This window comes from Triticum aestivum, chromosome 5D (genome assembly GCF_018294505.1).
Source record: "Triticum aestivum cultivar Chinese Spring chromosome 5D, IWGSC CS RefSeq v2.1, whole genome shotgun sequence".
In the NCBI taxonomy this organism is placed as follows: domain Eukaryota; kingdom Viridiplantae; phylum Streptophyta; class Magnoliopsida; order Poales; family Poaceae; genus Triticum; species Triticum aestivum.
Window position 1 is genome coordinate 324,962,090 of NC_057808.1, and position 16,145 is coordinate 324,978,234.

Consider the following 16,145-nt stretch of genomic DNA (forward strand, 5'->3'; position numbering starts at 1 on the left):
TGTCGAGGCAGGGCGCCTATGACAACGTACTTGCTGCAGCTGGGGTCTTCTGGGTTGAGCTTCACTTTCTTGGTCTCCTTGGAGGGCTTGAAGGCGGCCTCGTCGGCCGGGTCCGGGGTCGGGATCGACGCGGCGGAGGCCTCGCCTGCCAGGGCGACGATCCGGTCGAGCTGGCGCCGCTCCTCGGCAATGACCAGCGACTCGGCCAACTTGGCGCCGTCTCGGGCGCACTCCAGGGACTTGCGGTAATCGCCGGTGATGGTGATGAGGCCCCTGGGACCCGGCATCTTCATCTTCAGGTACGTGTAGTGGGGAACCGCCATGAACTTGGCGAGCGCGGGCTGGCCCAGCAACGCGTGATACGCGCTGGACAGGTCCACCACCTCGAACCAGATCGGTTCGCGCCGGAAGTGGCTACTGTCACCGAACAGGACATCTAGCCGGACCCGGCCAATGGGGGAGCAGGAGAGGCCGGGCACGATGCTGTGGAAGATCGTTCGGGTTGGCTCCAGGTCCTCGGCCTTAAGGCCGAGCTTGGTCATCGTGTCGCGGTAGAGGATGTTGATTCTGCTGTCGCCGTCGATGATGACTCGGGAGAACTTGCATGTGCGCCGCGCGACGATGGTGGGGTTGAGGACGAGGGCGTAACCACCCGGGCTCGGCATGACTGTCGGGTGATCCTGTTGGGTCCAGGTGACCGTGCGATCCGACCAATGCATGAACTCCGGCTTGGCCGGGACGACGGTGTTCACCTCCTGCCGAAGGAGGCGCTCGCTGCGCTTGTCGTCGCCAAGGCTGGTGAAGACGACGTAGGCCGCGCTCTGGTCCGGGTAGGCGTCGTCGCGCATCGCGCCGCCAGCTGGAGGCGGCGGTGGAGGCGGAGGCGGCTGTCCCGCGCCTGGAGCCGGAGCCGGTGGGGGCGGGACATCGCCCCTCATGATGCGCTTGGTGATGGCGCACTACTGAAGCGTGTGCGTGGAGGGTCTTGCGCCACTGTGGTGCTTGCAGGGGGCGTCGAGCATCTGCTCGAAGCTCATGGCGGGTTGCCATGCCGTCTTGCCGGTTTGCCGGTGCTTCGCCGCCGGGTCCGCCGCGGGCTCGGTGGCCGCGACGAGCCGGTTGTCATGACGCAGCGCCGGCTGGTCGGCCCTGCGCTTGTTGTTCTGGTGATGCTGCTGCCAGCTGCTTTCGCCGGCCAGCTTCGGAGGGGGAACCGGCTTCGCCTTGCCGGCTTCATCCAGTGCCACCTGGATCTTCATGGCGGAGTCGGCGTTGGCATACTTGTCCGCCGTCACCATGAGCGCGGCCATGGTGGCCGCTCGGAGCGTAAGAGCTTGTGCTTGAGGAGGGTGCCGTCTCGGCACCCGCTGACGAAGTACTGGATCGCCTGGACTTCATGGACGCCCTCGCAGCTGTTCGGAGCTCGGTCCAGCGTGCGAGGTACTCGCGACCGGTCTCCGTAGGCCCTTGCACGCACATGGCGAGCTGGCTAGGGCGGCCGGGTCGCTTGTAGGTCCCCGTGAAGTTGCGGACGAAGGCTTCCTCGAAGTCCACCCACGTGTTGATGCTGCCCATCGGCAGGCTGTTCAACCACGTGCGGGCCGACCCTTGGAGCATGAGCGGTGCGTAGCGCACGGCGAGACGACGATTGGCACCGGTGATGCCAATGGCCGTGGTGTAGTCGGTGAGCCAGTCTTCTGGCTTCACCGTCCCGTTGTACTTGGGGGTGTCGCGGGGGAGCATGAATCCTTTGGGGAAGGGCTCCTCCCGGATGCGCGGGCCGAAGCACGCCGGCCCGATAGCGCCGCTCTCCTCCACCTCCAGGGAGCGAGCGAGCTGATCGAGGCGGTGGCGAGCGTCGGCGTCGTCGATGGCGCGCGGGCCGAGTCGACTTGCGGCCAGGCCACGGGGGGCCGGGTCGGTTGGAGCCGGACGCCGGCCATGCTGGCCGGGTCCGCGCTGGATCTCTAGGACGGGCTCGTCGCCCAATCCGCCGGCGGCTGTAGCGGCCGGGTCGCGCCGAGTCCGGGCTCGGCCGGAGTGCGCCTCGCCGGGTGGCGAGGAAGCGGTGTGCAGAAGTTCGCCGGGCCCGCCAAGGCGGGCGGAGCCGGATCCCGCCGGCTTGGCGAGCTGGTTGAGGCGGTCCTGCTGGGTGTTGGCGGCGTGGAGGAGTTCACGCATCCGCCCGATGCGCTCTTTCAGCTCCTCACCCGCGAGCTGGTCCAGGCCGACTGCGGCTGCCTGGGCAGCGCGCATGTTCTTCGCTGGGGTCTCGTAGACGGTTGGGACGGCGCCGAGGGCCCGGCCGATCGCTCCTCCCCGGGCACGCACATCGGCGACCCGGCTTGGCTCGGCCGCGGCGGGCGTGAATCCGTAGGCGGCGTCGCGCTCCAGCTGAGCGGCGTCCAGGCGACGCTGAGTGGCGGCGAGCGTCTCAGATAGGTCCAGCATCTGCTGGCGCCTTTCCTCGAGCTGGGTTCGGGCCTCAGCGACGTTGGTGGCGTCGACGTCGGTGCCGATGGGGATGCGGAGGCTCTGCATCGCGGCGCGCAACGGATCGGACGGCTCGATCCGATCCGCTGCGGCCCTGGCTTCGGCAGCCTTCCTCGTCTTGCTCGACGAGGAGGAGGCGCCATCGCCGGTGACGAAGACCTCCACAAGGACGTCCATTGCCCCGGCGGAAACGCCGCCGCCGAGGGAGAGGGGAGAGTCGGAGTAGCTGAGCACCTCGCTGGGGTACTCGCCGGCCGCGAACGCATCGGAGATGCGCAGCGCGGCGAAGGAGGCGGCAAGCGCGCCGACGACGTCGTCCGCCAGCACGACGGACTCGTCGGTGCAGGAGAAGGGCCCCGTCTGAAGCACGCTCCTGGCCAGCTCCTCGAGCTGCCCCATGGTGGGCGCCAACTGTTGTGGTGGGCGCACGACAGATGCCAAGGGATGGCTAAAGAGAGGAGGAGGCTCGAGGGCGCTGGTGGACTCCAAAGGCGAGGTTGGCATGAGCGGGCACGGGACGCCGGACATACCCAGGTTCGGGGCTTTCCGGAGAGATAATACCCCTAGTCCTGCCGAGTGTAGTTGGATGATCGATAGTACAATGTTGCTCGTGGAGCTGTATGGAGGAGGAAGGAAGCTGACCAAGGCTTGGCCTGCTCCTTCCCTCCGGTGTTGCTGTTTCGTGGCTAGTCCTCTCGCTCGCCCCTCGAATGATCGTGGGCTCCCGGGGGGTTTTATAGTCCAACCCCCCGGGGGTACAATGGTAATATTACAAGTCGGTGGGTCCGTATTGTCGGTGTCCGGGGACCCGGGCTGGGTCCCGCTGAGGGCTTGTGGTTCGCCGGGTTCCCCTAGGTGCGGGCCCCGCATGCCTAGGGGGACTGTGCGCCGTCTTGTCGATCGTCAGGGCGTGGCCGAGTCGAGTCGTGTACAGTGCTCTCCGTCAGGTTGCCGCTTGCTGTCGTCAGCGGTGAGGGCGGGGGCACTGTAGCCACGCCGGCCCTGGTCAGCGGGTAGGTGAGGGGCACTGTTGCCACGTTCCTGCTGACCAGAGGCATGGGCGGGGCACTGTTGCCTCGGTCATCGTTGATTGAAGTCTCGTCCCCATCATACGGCCTGGATGGGACGGGAGTTGACCCGCGGCTGGATTGCGTAGCACGCCATGGGTGGCGCTGGCTTGGTGAGGAGGCTTTGGCCGTGCCGGGTTCGGCTGTCTTGCGCTAGTTGTTGAGGCCGAGTCGACGTGTCTTGCCGGGTCGGCTAGTCTGGCCGGCTTGCGGGGCTTGGCCGGGCTGAGCGACCCGGCCAAGCGCGTGCCGGTATTGAGGGGCGGTGCTAGCCCCGTTGTTTTTTGAAGAGGATCCGGGTTCCGTTGCCTGCCCGGGGTCCATCCCCTGACAAGTTTCCAATCTATTTTACTTTGCAATATTTACTTTCAGTTTATATTATCAAAATACCAAAAATATTTATCTTATTATCTCTACCAGATCTCACTTTTGCAAGTGGCCGTGAAGGGATTGACAACTCCTTTATCGCGTTGGTTGCAAGGTTCTTATTTGTTTGTGTAAATACGAGGTGACTTGCGTGTAGTCTCCTACTGGATTGATACCTTGATTCTCAAAAACTGAGGAAAATACTTACGCTACTTTGCTGCATCACCCTTTCCTCCTGAAGGGAAAACCAACGCATGCTCAAGAGGTAGCAGTGCTTGACTAGCACCACCATCAACGTAACTTATGTATTGCGGCCACCACTTTTCTGCAATCCCAGCAATTACATGTGATGTGCGACCGCCGCACAACTATCCCTCTGCGTCAACCCATCGTTCATAGTTTGCATCTTCCTGCTAAAGTCAACCACTAGATCTGGAGAGAGGAAGTCTCTCAGAGACTTTTTGATGGCCATCGCAATCTGTAAAGAGTCCGCCGCCACAGGCTATAGTGGTCACCATAAGGATTAAGGATCAACAGCGATCGCGGAGCACACCACCGCTGACTACCACCTCATCGGAGAGATCCATGCCTAGGCTCGCTGACACATGGGCCTACATGGCCGAATCTGGAGCAGAAAAGGTAAATCACTATCGCTGATGCATGTCCACGCGAGCGCAACCGCCGCTTGATCAAGAGCGTACAACCGCCATATCGGCGTCGCGCATCCCGATCCATGCCCACGAGCATTGTCCTATATCACCATGGTGTGCAAACATTGTGTGATACAAGTCATTGCCACAGCAGCCGTCCCACGCAGGGATTGCAGGAGGCGCCACCAGAGCACCGTGAGAAACCTCGACGCCGCGCGACGTTCAGAAGGCGGCCTCCTAGGTGACGACTAGGGGAAAAGACTGGTAGACGGGACTGTTGTGATGTAGCCAATCCATCGCACATGCCGCTCTCAAGAGTGCCACATGGGTTGATCCTTTTTTCGGAGTGACTCAAAGTCCCATGTTGGTGCTTTGTGTTGTTGTACGATGGAGATCATGTTATTTTAACAGTTGGGTTTACTTTAAGGGACTGGCTAGAAGTCAGGTAAATGAAAAATCAATTTGGTTCAGTTGATCTGTTCTTAGCATTACATGTAAAACGGATGGTGATGTTCATCTTCAACCTCGAGCCTCACAACCGCCCTGCGTACCTTGGCCTCCACCGCCCGCGGCCGCCGGCACTCCCGTCCCAGCCTCGTCGTCCAACCCTCCCCTCAACCACCACCCACCACCATGCTACCGGCGAGCCTGCCTGAGATCGCCCGACCCAAATTTTAAATTCAGACGACTTGTAAATAGTTAAACAGTTACTTTAACATTCAAGTGCTTTTTACGGAATTAACCGTTCTTGTTTACGAGTTGTTACATTGCTGACTTGTAATCACACCATCCGTAAGCAATTTTGCTAACATGCACGGCCAAATTTTCAGCTGCTACAGCGACATAAGATGGCTTGTCGAGATGACCGGAGACGGTGCGCGTACGTGCGTCCTCACGCACGTAATCATACTTGGGAGTAATAAAGAAGATGAACGACAAGAAAAAGAACCTCGCACGCGTCTTGACTCTTCTTCTTTTTATTTAGCACTCCTGAGAAGAACTGTGGGACCTGAAGGAAGGAATTAACCATCACGCTAGAGGGAGACCGGCGGACAGGTGTGAGGACGAAGCATTAAAAGAGTTCCCAAACCTAGAGGCGATAGGAATGGATGGCTGGCGGTGGGATAACCCACGGCGGCCGCGTCAATGTGGCCGACGACCTCTCCGGTGAGGTCAAAGTCGTCCCTGCACATCTCTTGACTCTTCTTCTTGCGTCCAGACGACCGGCGCGTCCTGCTGAACTGGCTGACGGACACGTCTCCGCTGCACACGTCCACCTAACGGATTGATGATAGGCGCGTCATTTTTCTCATGCAAACTTGAGCTCCAAGGCCAGCCTGACGCTGTCGTCGATTGGAAGGGCACCTGTGGTCAGATCCGTCTCGAGTATACACAATTGCAAGGCTCGTCTAAGAGCATCTACGGTCGGATTTAGCAAATCCGGACTCTTAAACCTTCGCGGACGCGTTCAGACGTGTCTGCTGACGCTGGGCACTCTTTATTTAAATGCGTTCGCACCCGTGTATCTCAACTTTTGCCTTTTATATTCATGAAATACATTCACGTACTAAAATAAAACTACATAGATCAACAAACTAGCATGAAATCTAGTTAAATCGGACATAATTATAGCAGAAACGATCATCGGACAATCAAAAGAAGCAGTTTCAATCGGACAGTACCCTAAACATACGATAAAAAAACTTAATTAAACGGGGAAGGGCGAGCCGCCCCCTTCCCCTTGCGATCGGCGGTGCTACTTTGGCCTTCGGTGTAGGCTTCAGCTGCCGGAGGGTCGTTGTCGTCGTTGTCGGAGCTTGAGCCGTCGTCGGACAGCTCCATGTGACCCCCGACAAACCTCCAAAGCAAGCGTTCCTGCTTCTCGGCGTGCCTCCTTGCCTTCGCTGACGCCCCGCGCTCCGACAGCTCGGTAGCGAGCCGGAGCGCTTTGGTGTTCTTCCGCCATAGCCGCCGCGTAATCGCCTCCGCAGTTGTTAGGGAGCGCCGGAGGACGGACGCAATGATCACATCCTCGGGATCGATGGGTGCTCGCGCGAGGGCCCGACGCCTCGCGGACCCGTCTTGGCGCCGCCATGGCCTCCCTCACGTTTTGCTGCTCGTACCTTGCTGCCCGCACCCTCAACTCGGGCGTCCTCGACCGACCCGACACCGGCAAGGGCACAAGCACCAACGGTGCCCGTGGACGCTCTCCAGAGGTATAATGGACGGGGTGGCGGCTAGGCGGCGTACTTGGATTGGGGCGAAGCTGGTGGCGCTGAGTGAATTGCAAAAAACCACCACATTTGGGGCTTCATCTGCGGAAAACCACCAGGTCGCTAATCATTTGCAAAAATCACCGCGCATTCAGTGAACTTTTTGCAAAAAGCACTGATTAGGTGCTTTAGCCCGTTTAACCACTTTCTGACAAGTGGGGCCGCAATGTAAGGAGCTGATTTGGCAACAAATTGACATATACCTCCCTGGATCTTAAAAAAAGCAATCAAGCCCCTCCCCCCCTCCCCCACGAAGGGCATCTCCTTCCTCGCGCGCAGCGATAGGGGGGCACACCGGCCGGCAAGGCGCGTCGCGGTGGCCGACCTGCCCAGCATGGTGCGCCCTGGTGATGTGTCCAGCCGTCCTCACGACACGGCTTGGATGCTTCTGCCGCCGGGCAGAGGGCAGGCGAACGAGGTCAACGCGTCCCCTCCCCCACGAAGTATACGGCCACGGACGCGCTGGCATTCGTGGCGGCGAGCCTCGGGAAGGGCGGGTGGGGCGGAGGTGGAGGTGGATGGCGCGGGAGGTGGGCCGCGCTGTTCCGGCGCGGGGAGAGGTCGTCGGACAGCTTCGACTTCCGCCTCCGAGACGTCTGTGCGGCCGCGGTCTGCTTCATGAACGGCCTTACGGCCATCGCCGCTGCGTCCGGTGGCGTGGCAGCCATGGGCAACCCCGCCGCGGCGGCCATCACGCACGTGCTGCACAACAAGCAGGAGTTCCCCCTCGCCGCCGGCGTCGACGACCTGCTCGTCGTCTCCATCGGCTCCGGGTCCTCCTCCGGCGGCACGGCCTCCGGCTCCGCCACCCCGTCCGCCGGCTGGCGCACACCGATCCCCCCGCGCTCGCCGTCCCCCGCCGAAATGGCCCGCCTCACCGCCGAGGGCGTCGCCGACATGGTCGATCAGGCCGTCGCCATGGCGTTCGGCCACACCTGCGGCCGCAACTACGTGCGCATCCAGGTCAGCCAAGCCACAGAGCTTCACCTTGCATGGTCCAGGGGGCTGACTGCTTTTTTTAAAATCTATTAGGGGTCTGTGTATGATTATTTTGCCAAGTCAGCTTCTTACAGTCCGGCCCCATATGTCAGAAAGTGATTAAATGGGCTAAATCACCTGTTCAGTGCAAACTGCAAAATGTTTACTGAATGTGTGGTGTTTTTTGCAAATGATTAGCGACCTGGTGGTTTTCCGCAGATGAAGCCCCAAATCTGGTGGTTTTTTGCAATTCACTCGGTGGCACTCCCACCAGTGCTGCGTGCCGGACGGGACGGCCCGACAACGTCGCCCACACTGCGACGACGGGCGAAGAGGGATGGCGCGTTGCTCCGTGAGTTGCCTCTGAAGCCGCCGCCCTGATCTAGACAGGAGCAGCGCAAAGCAATGCGGAGAGCGGCTGCATCGACGTTGCTCTCGTTGCCATTGGCGCTGGAGCTGCTCCGATCGTCCGCCATGGATCGGATTAGGAAGAGAAGAAGGCGGATTGGGAAGATGAGAGGACGGATTAGGAAGAGGAAAGGACTGAGAGAGTGGAGTGGACTAAGGTCTAGGGTTCATCGGAGGGGATATATGCGCGGTCGGGGTGGGCTGGGCTGACTGGCCGACGCACCTGGGCCGCCCCATATCCGCCCTATATTTGGGCTGGATATGAGGTGCGCCGGACAACCTATGCGTCTGAGGACGGTTTGAGGCATCCGGGTGGGTCAGTTTTTTTTGTGACCGATCAACCCGCCCGGGCGTTTGAGACATGTTTGAGGTCCCCGGCTGTAGATGCTTTAAGATTTTACGGAAATGATAAGTACTTGACGTCAGGTACGAGCACGTGGCAAATCGTGTGGCAATTCCAATGACGCGATGATGACAAGTTAGTCGACACGTACGGCAATTTTCTTTTAAAAAGTAAACTGAAGCACGAAATTGTTAGGCTTGCCAGCTAAAAGTTGTCATTCTCTGGTCACTAGGCATTGAATTTTTTGGCTTGTGATGTGCTTCTACCTGACGTTTTCAGTGTTTCGCCACAAGAGTGCGCCACCGCCTATTCTTCTTCAAAATATACTGCTTGAGGCCAACCTATGGGTTACAGCGGGTGCTAAGAAACTAGGGCGTATTGTTGTACGAGAGTAATTGCCATGCCGTTTATTTGTAGAGTCACTTACAAACTGTCAAACTCTATTTTTCTCTTATTTAATGGATGAGCAAATCTTTTGCATCCGTTTAAAAAAAATTATCCGCGTTTCATGCTGCTACTAGTTCACAATGCGCACGCAGATTGCGGCGGCTGGAACTTCTTCTTTCTGTTTCTTTTCTGTGAACACAAATGGAATCTTCTGTTGGCCGCCCCGCCTGCGCGCCGGATCACGGAGCCGGACTCTGACGCTGGATGAGCCTCCAGACAGTGATACCGGCCGGCTAGAAAATACTAGTAGCATGATTCGCTCTCAAGTAGTCACCTGATCAGTGGACCTATAAAAACAACAAACAGAGTCACACAGAGATGTCGCCAGAGAAAAAAAAAAGTTTCTTTCTGAGGGAAGACGTCGCCAGTGCATTGCTTCGCCGTCGCCGGTGCCACCGAAAACCAAACAAAAATGGGCGGCTTTATGCAATTGCAACAAAGGAAAGTGAAAAAACGTGGGTCAATCTTGGCGCCCGCCGTTTCGCCGCAGTTTCCCGGAGCCGAAGGAAGTCGCCGAGAAGGGGCGTCGCTTGTCGTGTGTGCCTACTGCTGGCAGCACAGTGAAGTCAGGGGAACGTCGCCCATCTGGCGCTACTCCATCACAGCCACGGTCAAATCTGTTGCAGCACAGTAAATATTTGTACCGCACGTCCCAAATATATGCAAACGCAGAGCCAACGATAGCCCGTGGTCACGGCACCGGCAGCCCGGACGGGCACACCACCCGTTTGTCAACGCGCAGTCGCCTGAACTTTCCTCGCTCTCCCGCGGCAGCGACGGCTCTCAAACACCTCGCGCTCCTCACCTCTCGTCCCAGCTCCACACACCACCCCGACCCCGAAGGCAGACACGACACGCGCGCGTCGGCCTCACTGCCAAACTTCCTCCATCCCTCGCCCGCCCGGACGCGCACGGCGCGCGACAGACGCCCACCGCGTCCCCTCCCCTCCCCGGCGAAGCCCGGCCGGCCTGGCGGCGGAGGACATGAAGCCCCGGGACCTGCTGGAGCGGATCCGGCGGCCCTTCGCCTCCCGCCGCGGGACGTCGGCGTCGGCGCGGCGGGAGGAGGAGGACCTGGAGGCCATCGCGGCGCGGGAGCAGCGCGCGTTCCGGTACGAGGCGCTGGCGGCGGCCACGCGCAACTTCTCGGAGAAGCAGAAGCTCGGGCAGGGCGGCTTCGGCCCCGTCTACCGGGGCCAGCTCGCCGACGGACGGGACGTGGCCGTCAAGCGGCTGGGCGCCGGGTCCAGGCAGGGCGCGCGGGAGTTCAAGAACGAGGCCAACCTGCTGTCCCGCGTCCAGCACCGCAACGTCGTCAACCTGCTCGGCTACTGCGCCCACGGCGCCGACGAGAAGCTGCTCGTCTACGAGTACGTCCCCAACGAGAGCCTCGACAAGATCCTCTTCTCCGCCGCCGCCGCCCCGCCGCCCACCACCGGCAGCAAAACACACTGTGAGTCACTCGATTCCACCTGAATTTCTCGTCGCCATTCCCTTGCCTTCCTTCCAATCCATGCTTTAATTTAGTTGGTTGGTTGATTCGTGAGTGAATTCCCCATAATTCCCCATTTTGCGCATTTGAACGTGATTTCCGACCAACCCTGTGCGATCGGAAGACGAAGAAACACGCTTGCGCAAGAAAAGATGCACATGGTTGGTGGTGATATTTCGTAGTACTAGGAAATTAATGCACCGGAAAGTTGCATCAGCGAGTTCACACAGAGTAGCTAGAAACGTACATATCCGTTCATTGCTCGCGTCAGTGAGGATACCATGCTGCCGACGCCTCTCCGCAAGCGTACGCAGATCTCTTACAGAACGATAGAAGTCAAAGAAGAAATGATGCCCGCATAGACGTCTGCTAAAATGATTGCTATTCATTTTCAGAATGCACACGCATGCTGAATTGCTGATTGCTGAACCGATGAGACATGAGAGCAATGTCGCAGCAGCACCGTATATAGTCGTATACACATTCACATCAATCTATGGTACTGTATGATGGAATAGGGCCATGCTCTGCAACAGTGGAAGCATCTATCTAGAGAAAAAAAAAACTAAAAAAAAAACTGCATGCAGAGATATACCTGGCGTGCTAAAACTATACCTGGAGTAGTAGACAGTAAAAAATGCAGACGCAGTCAGCAAGTGCAGACATTTTTGGTCTTTTTAATTTAATTTGTCATCATAGGTTGATAGCCACATCCATATCCTTTCAAGATTGAATTGGATTATGTAGGAGACTACGCCGTACAGTAGTTGGGTTGGCAACTTGACATTTGTATTGGGTATCAGTTTGCGAACTTGGATTTAGAATTGTACTGTACTACATGCTAGAATTATGAGTTTTTACTAGAAAAAAAAATGCATATGTTAATTTCAGCTCGTTGGTCATCCATGACGTAGGCGCGATGAATAACGAACGGTCCACTGTTGTAACCCGTAGTACGCTGTGCTGTCGTCGCTGTTACCCCTTTAGGAAGCAGGAACAGGACAACCGTGTGATCAATAGACACTTGACCACTGGTCCAGGCCATAAACGGCAAAAGCAGATTTTGCAAAGCGGGGCCCTTTTGAAAAATTCCAATGCACGAATGGTCGAACGCGTGGATGGAGCTCAGTCAGCACAGCACGCTTTGTTTGGAAAATTCGTGTCCGCGGCGCGTTGTAAGAAGATGAGACCATGTCCATGTATGTATGTGTTGCCTTGCCGGTTTAACTTTGACAACACAAACAAGAAATCTGTTAGCGCGAAATAATACTATATCCTTCCCAGGCCCTGGTTTTACTCTTGACTTGTCATCCCGTTGCTCTCTTTGCTTGCGTGCTATTGTGCTTGTGCATTCGTTCCTGCCCTTCTAGAAGCGACGTACGTACGGCAAGTACGCATATGCATCACATGATGCCGTGATGATGCCATCCAGGGTCATGGTTCAGCTACGTTCGATCGTGCACTCTATCAATATGCAGACCGAACGCTTGCTCAGGAAGAGTAGTAGTTTGCTTTTTTTTTTTTTACTTATACGGGGCCGTACGCTTCCCGTCAAAATTCGTTGGGGGCGCGCACCCAATTGAGGGGCCCTGAAAGTGACAGTTTGATCAACGAAACCAGAATCAGTGGCCAATTGTTCCTCTCCGATCGGTTGCTTTTCTTTCTAGGCTACAACTTAACCAGGTGGCTGGACGCACGCTTAGAAAGTTGGCTTTTGACGCCACTACTTAAGTCGCGTTCGATCGTGAGGCAGGGAGTTCTGACGCACTTGCTCTTGGCTGCAAATCTCCAACTCCTGCACGCGCGGTTCTTACATACACGAGGAAAAGCAATAAACGTGCACCATTCTTTTGTTTTGCGCCCCCTGTGGATGGACATCGCAGTCGATCTCCAAACCCTAACCGAACTATTCTTCTGCTTTCGCCGGGCCCTCCCTTTCCCGCGATAACCTTTTTAACTGAGTCAAAGTCTTGCACTCGCTGTTTCTGGCATGGAATCATCGAAGAATGCCTTGGTTTTCCTCATGTTAGTCCAACGTGGGTGCCTATGGCTGGGTGCAGTGCACCCGCGCTGCACCCGGGACCGGATTCACTTCATGTGCACGTTTCTTGCTCCCTCCGTTTGATTGAGTTCCTCCCCCCTGGCCGATCCGGTCCATGAGGCGGCGCTGGCACGTCGCCGTCCGGTCCGATCCGACGTGTCATCGCAGAGTGCCGGGCAGCACACGGCGACGCTAACTTGCTGGGGCTGCCCTGTGTGTGTGGTGCCAAGTTTAGGAACTGTATGCCTTTGCAAGTGACTGTTGGAATCTTGTTATTCCGAGCTGGTTGTTTGGTGATCGAGGAGAGCCTACAGTAGAATCAAGAGTATCAAACAAAGTGTAGATTTTTTTTGCCCCCCAGGAAATAAAGGGGAGATGATTGCTGGCCACATTGTACTCTACAGCCGAGGAAGTCGTACAAAAAGGCCCGAAATAATTGATTATCAGTTTTGTTGGACGTCAGTCGCCTGAAATTCAAATTTGGGCTAGTCGATTAGGTGGAGAAGAAGCAGCAGCCGCGGAGGAGCACCGAGGCCGCCGGCGGAGGCAGCAGCAGCCACGGCGGAGTAGCCTCCGTGTCTATCTTAGGGGTGCGGCGGGTGCAAGGGGAGCATGCGCCTCCTTGTCTATCTTAGGGGTGACCGGGGGTGCAGGTTCACCGGCGTCGGACTTCGAGGTCTACCGAGGTTAGAGGGATGGCAGTGGGTGGCGGAAGTACAAGGGTGGGCGGTGGTTAAGGGGCGGCCGGGCTGGCGCGGCAGCGCCGCCGACCGCAGGTCGCGAAGGACGGCGGTTAGGCCGGTGGTAGGTGTGGCGGTTAAGGGAAGAAGAAGAAGAGGGGATGAGGCAGGGTGTTGAGAAACAATATAACCGTTCATTTCACATCCAATGGCTAAAAACAGATCGACTGGCGCAAATTAACTTTTCAATCGACTCACCTCTAGGCAGCCCCATTGATTATTCGTCGAGGCGTCAACGTCTCCTTTCACTGAATACACATTGCCGGAAGTCCTGAAATAAATCCAGGATAAATGCGAGCATTAGGACTTGAACCCTGGTGACCAGGGGCTGGGATACCACTGTCCACCTAACCATCCAACCACAGGTTGGTTCGCCCATTGATTATTTGTCAGATGATATAGTGTCGTTTGTCACTAAATCACGTGTACTTCTGTTACTTCGATTTCTGATTTTGCATACTGAAACGCAGAGGATTCTGAATTTTTGCGAGCTGTGATCGCGGCATGCTCTGTACTGTACGTAGCTCTAATGTCATCATCCTTGTCTTTCGAATGTCCAGCCGGCAGCAGCAGCGACGGCGACAGGCCATTGCGCGCGGAGCTGACGTGGCCGCGGCGTCTGGAGGTGGTGGTGGGCGTGGCGCGGGGGCTGCTGTACCTGCACGAGGACGCGCACACGCCCATCATCCACCGCGACATCAAGGCCAGCAACATCCTCCTCGACGAACGCTGGGTCGCCAAGATCGCCGACTTCGGCATGGCCCGCCTCTTCCCGGAGGCCGGCGACGGCCGCTCCCACGTCCAGACCCGCGTCGCCGGCACCAACGGCTACATGGCGCCCGAGTACCTCATGCACGGCCACCTCTCCGCCAAGGCCGACGTCTTCAGCTTCGGCGTCCTCGTCCTCGAGATCCTCTCCGGCCGCAAGAACTCCTCCTTCATCCCGCCGCCCCGATCCAGCGCCGACAACCTCCTCGATTACGTACGTACTAGTATGTGCGGTTTCCTCCATTGATGATCCGTGCCATCTCGTGCATGCAGCTAGCCTGGAAGGATAAGAATGTGTTGCGTGCATGCAGGCCTGGAAGCTGTACAAGGAGGAGCGGAGCATGGAGCTGCTGGACCCGTCGGTGAAGGCGTCGGCCGCGCCGGACCAGGTGCTCATGTGCGTCCGCATCGGGCTGCTGTGCGTGCAGGCGGACCCGCGGCTGCGGCCGGACATGAAGCGCGTGGTCATCATCCTCTCCAAGAAGCAGAGCACGCTGGAGGAGCCGACGCGGCCCGGGGCGCCCGGGTCGCGGTACCGGAGGAGGGCGCACGGCCTGCGCAGCTCGTCGCAGTACTCCGACGGCTCGTCGTCGGGCACGACCCCGTCGACGTCGCACGCGTCCGCGTCCGCGTCGGCATCCGCATCCGCGTCGAACGCCATGACGACGTCGAGCACGCGCACCTTGCGGAGCCGGGGGCTCCCGTCGCACCGGGAAGAGCAGGAGTTGCCCAACGGCAGCTGATGAGCTGAAGCCGCCTGAAGCTCACTGTAGATATGTCCATTCTTTTTCGTCCTCTCTTTCTGTGTCTGCTCGGAGCAGTATGATGATTGTTTTGGTAGTGGGTAGGAAGAAGTTAGAAGGATCTGTCGGATTATTTTTAGGGTGATGCTAGCTCCTAGCCGGAGGGAGATAACTGAACTGTCGGCCGATGATTACTGGCAGTGACAGGGAATGTGCATAGCAAATGGAGAGAGATAATTGCCGTGTTTACAAAATTCCTTTGCATGCAATCCGTGGCTGCACAAAAATACTCACAATCTATTATTTCAAAGATGCAACACAAAGTTAAGCAAGATCAATAACAACAACGATGACAACAAGAATGAGTAAGGTTTCATGCGTCTTCAGGTTGCATCCTTCCGATCTAAGTTTCTCTTCATCGGCGGCGATTATTGTTCTGGTGCGTTGGTTCTACGGGGCCACGATGACTTCTCCACTCTCTACTACAACAAGTTCTGTCCGGCTCCGACGAGGGAGGAGCGATGACGGCGGCGCGCCTTCGGCTCACTTCAGTGCTTGTATTCGTTGCTAGGTGGTCTACGAATCTGGGTGTAATTTTTATTATTTCGTGTGTTCGTTTTACTTTCATGATTAAAGATGAATAGATCAAAAGTTTCCCACAATCAGACAACAACTATGACAACAAGAATGAGTGAGCAGTTCCTTGCGACATCCCCACCAAGGAAGTATCAGTGTATCCCCAATATGAGATTCATGACTAATTCACTAGCATAATGCTAGTTCATTGCTACGAAACACAAAAACGATTCAGTTGTACCGGATTAGTAGTTATATAACAATCAGTGCACATCACTCAATCTAGCAGCCAACACGGCACATGCATAACTGTGGCAGCAATGGGAGCACCACTGCAAGATATGCTTTCTTCTTCCTCCTCTTCTTTATAATATAAAGCATGAAACCATTTTTTCGCCTTCTTCAAATTGAAGAGGTCTGGTCCGTTTGAAATGGATGAAGGATATTGGGTTTTGTGGGTAGTGCTTTTTTATGTTCCCAAACGTCTCAAACCCAATATCCACCTTGAAATGTGGAGCCCACATGCCAGTGGGCATCCCCCTCTTCATTATCTCTATCCGCCATTACCATAGCCACAACAATTGCGGGGCAAGCGGCGTCGTATGAGTGGTCGGGCCGAGTGGCATCATCACACGAGAGCCTAGCCGCTGCTAGCATGATTCGCATGGACGCAGGAGCTTACGAAACCATGTGTGCATCCGATGCCAGTGAGCAAGCTCTAGTGATGGCCCGGGAAAATGGAGCACCTCCCGGCGGTTGG

The 16,145-nt window shown here is 57.0% G+C and overlaps 1 protein-coding gene across 1 annotated transcript; it reads left to right on the forward strand.

Annotated features, from left to right (window-relative positions):
• The first annotated feature begins 9,714 nt into the window (after nucleotides 1-9,714).
• LOC123121490 (putative receptor-like protein kinase At4g00960) lies at nucleotides 9,715-15,046 on the forward strand. Its single transcript, XM_044541486.1, has 3 exons — nucleotides 9,715-10,478; nucleotides 13,859-14,280; nucleotides 14,378-15,046. The coding sequence occupies exons 1-3, from the start codon at nucleotides 10,010-10,012 to the stop codon at nucleotides 14,807-14,809; spliced, it is 1,323 nt and encodes a 440-aa protein (XP_044397421.1). The 5' UTR covers nucleotides 9,715-10,009; the 3' UTR covers nucleotides 14,810-15,046.
• Nucleotides 15,047-16,145: the final 1,099 nt, after the last annotated feature.

What these genes read in the sequence shown, in the direction of transcription:
- LOC123121490 (XM_044541486.1), top strand. Translation starts at nt 10,010, where the DNA reads ATGAAGCCCCGGGACCTGCTGGAGCGGATCCGGCGGCCCTTCGCCTCC. An exon ending in CACCGGCAGCAAAACACACT is followed by an intron (nt 10,479 to 13,858) that starts GTGAGTCACTCG and finishes TCGAATGTCCAG; the next exon opens with CCGGCAGCAGCAGCGACGGC. An exon ending in CCGACAACCTCCTCGATTAC is followed by an intron (nt 14,281 to 14,377) that starts GTACGTACTAGT and finishes GCGTGCATGCAG; the next exon opens with GCCTGGAAGCTGTACAAGGA.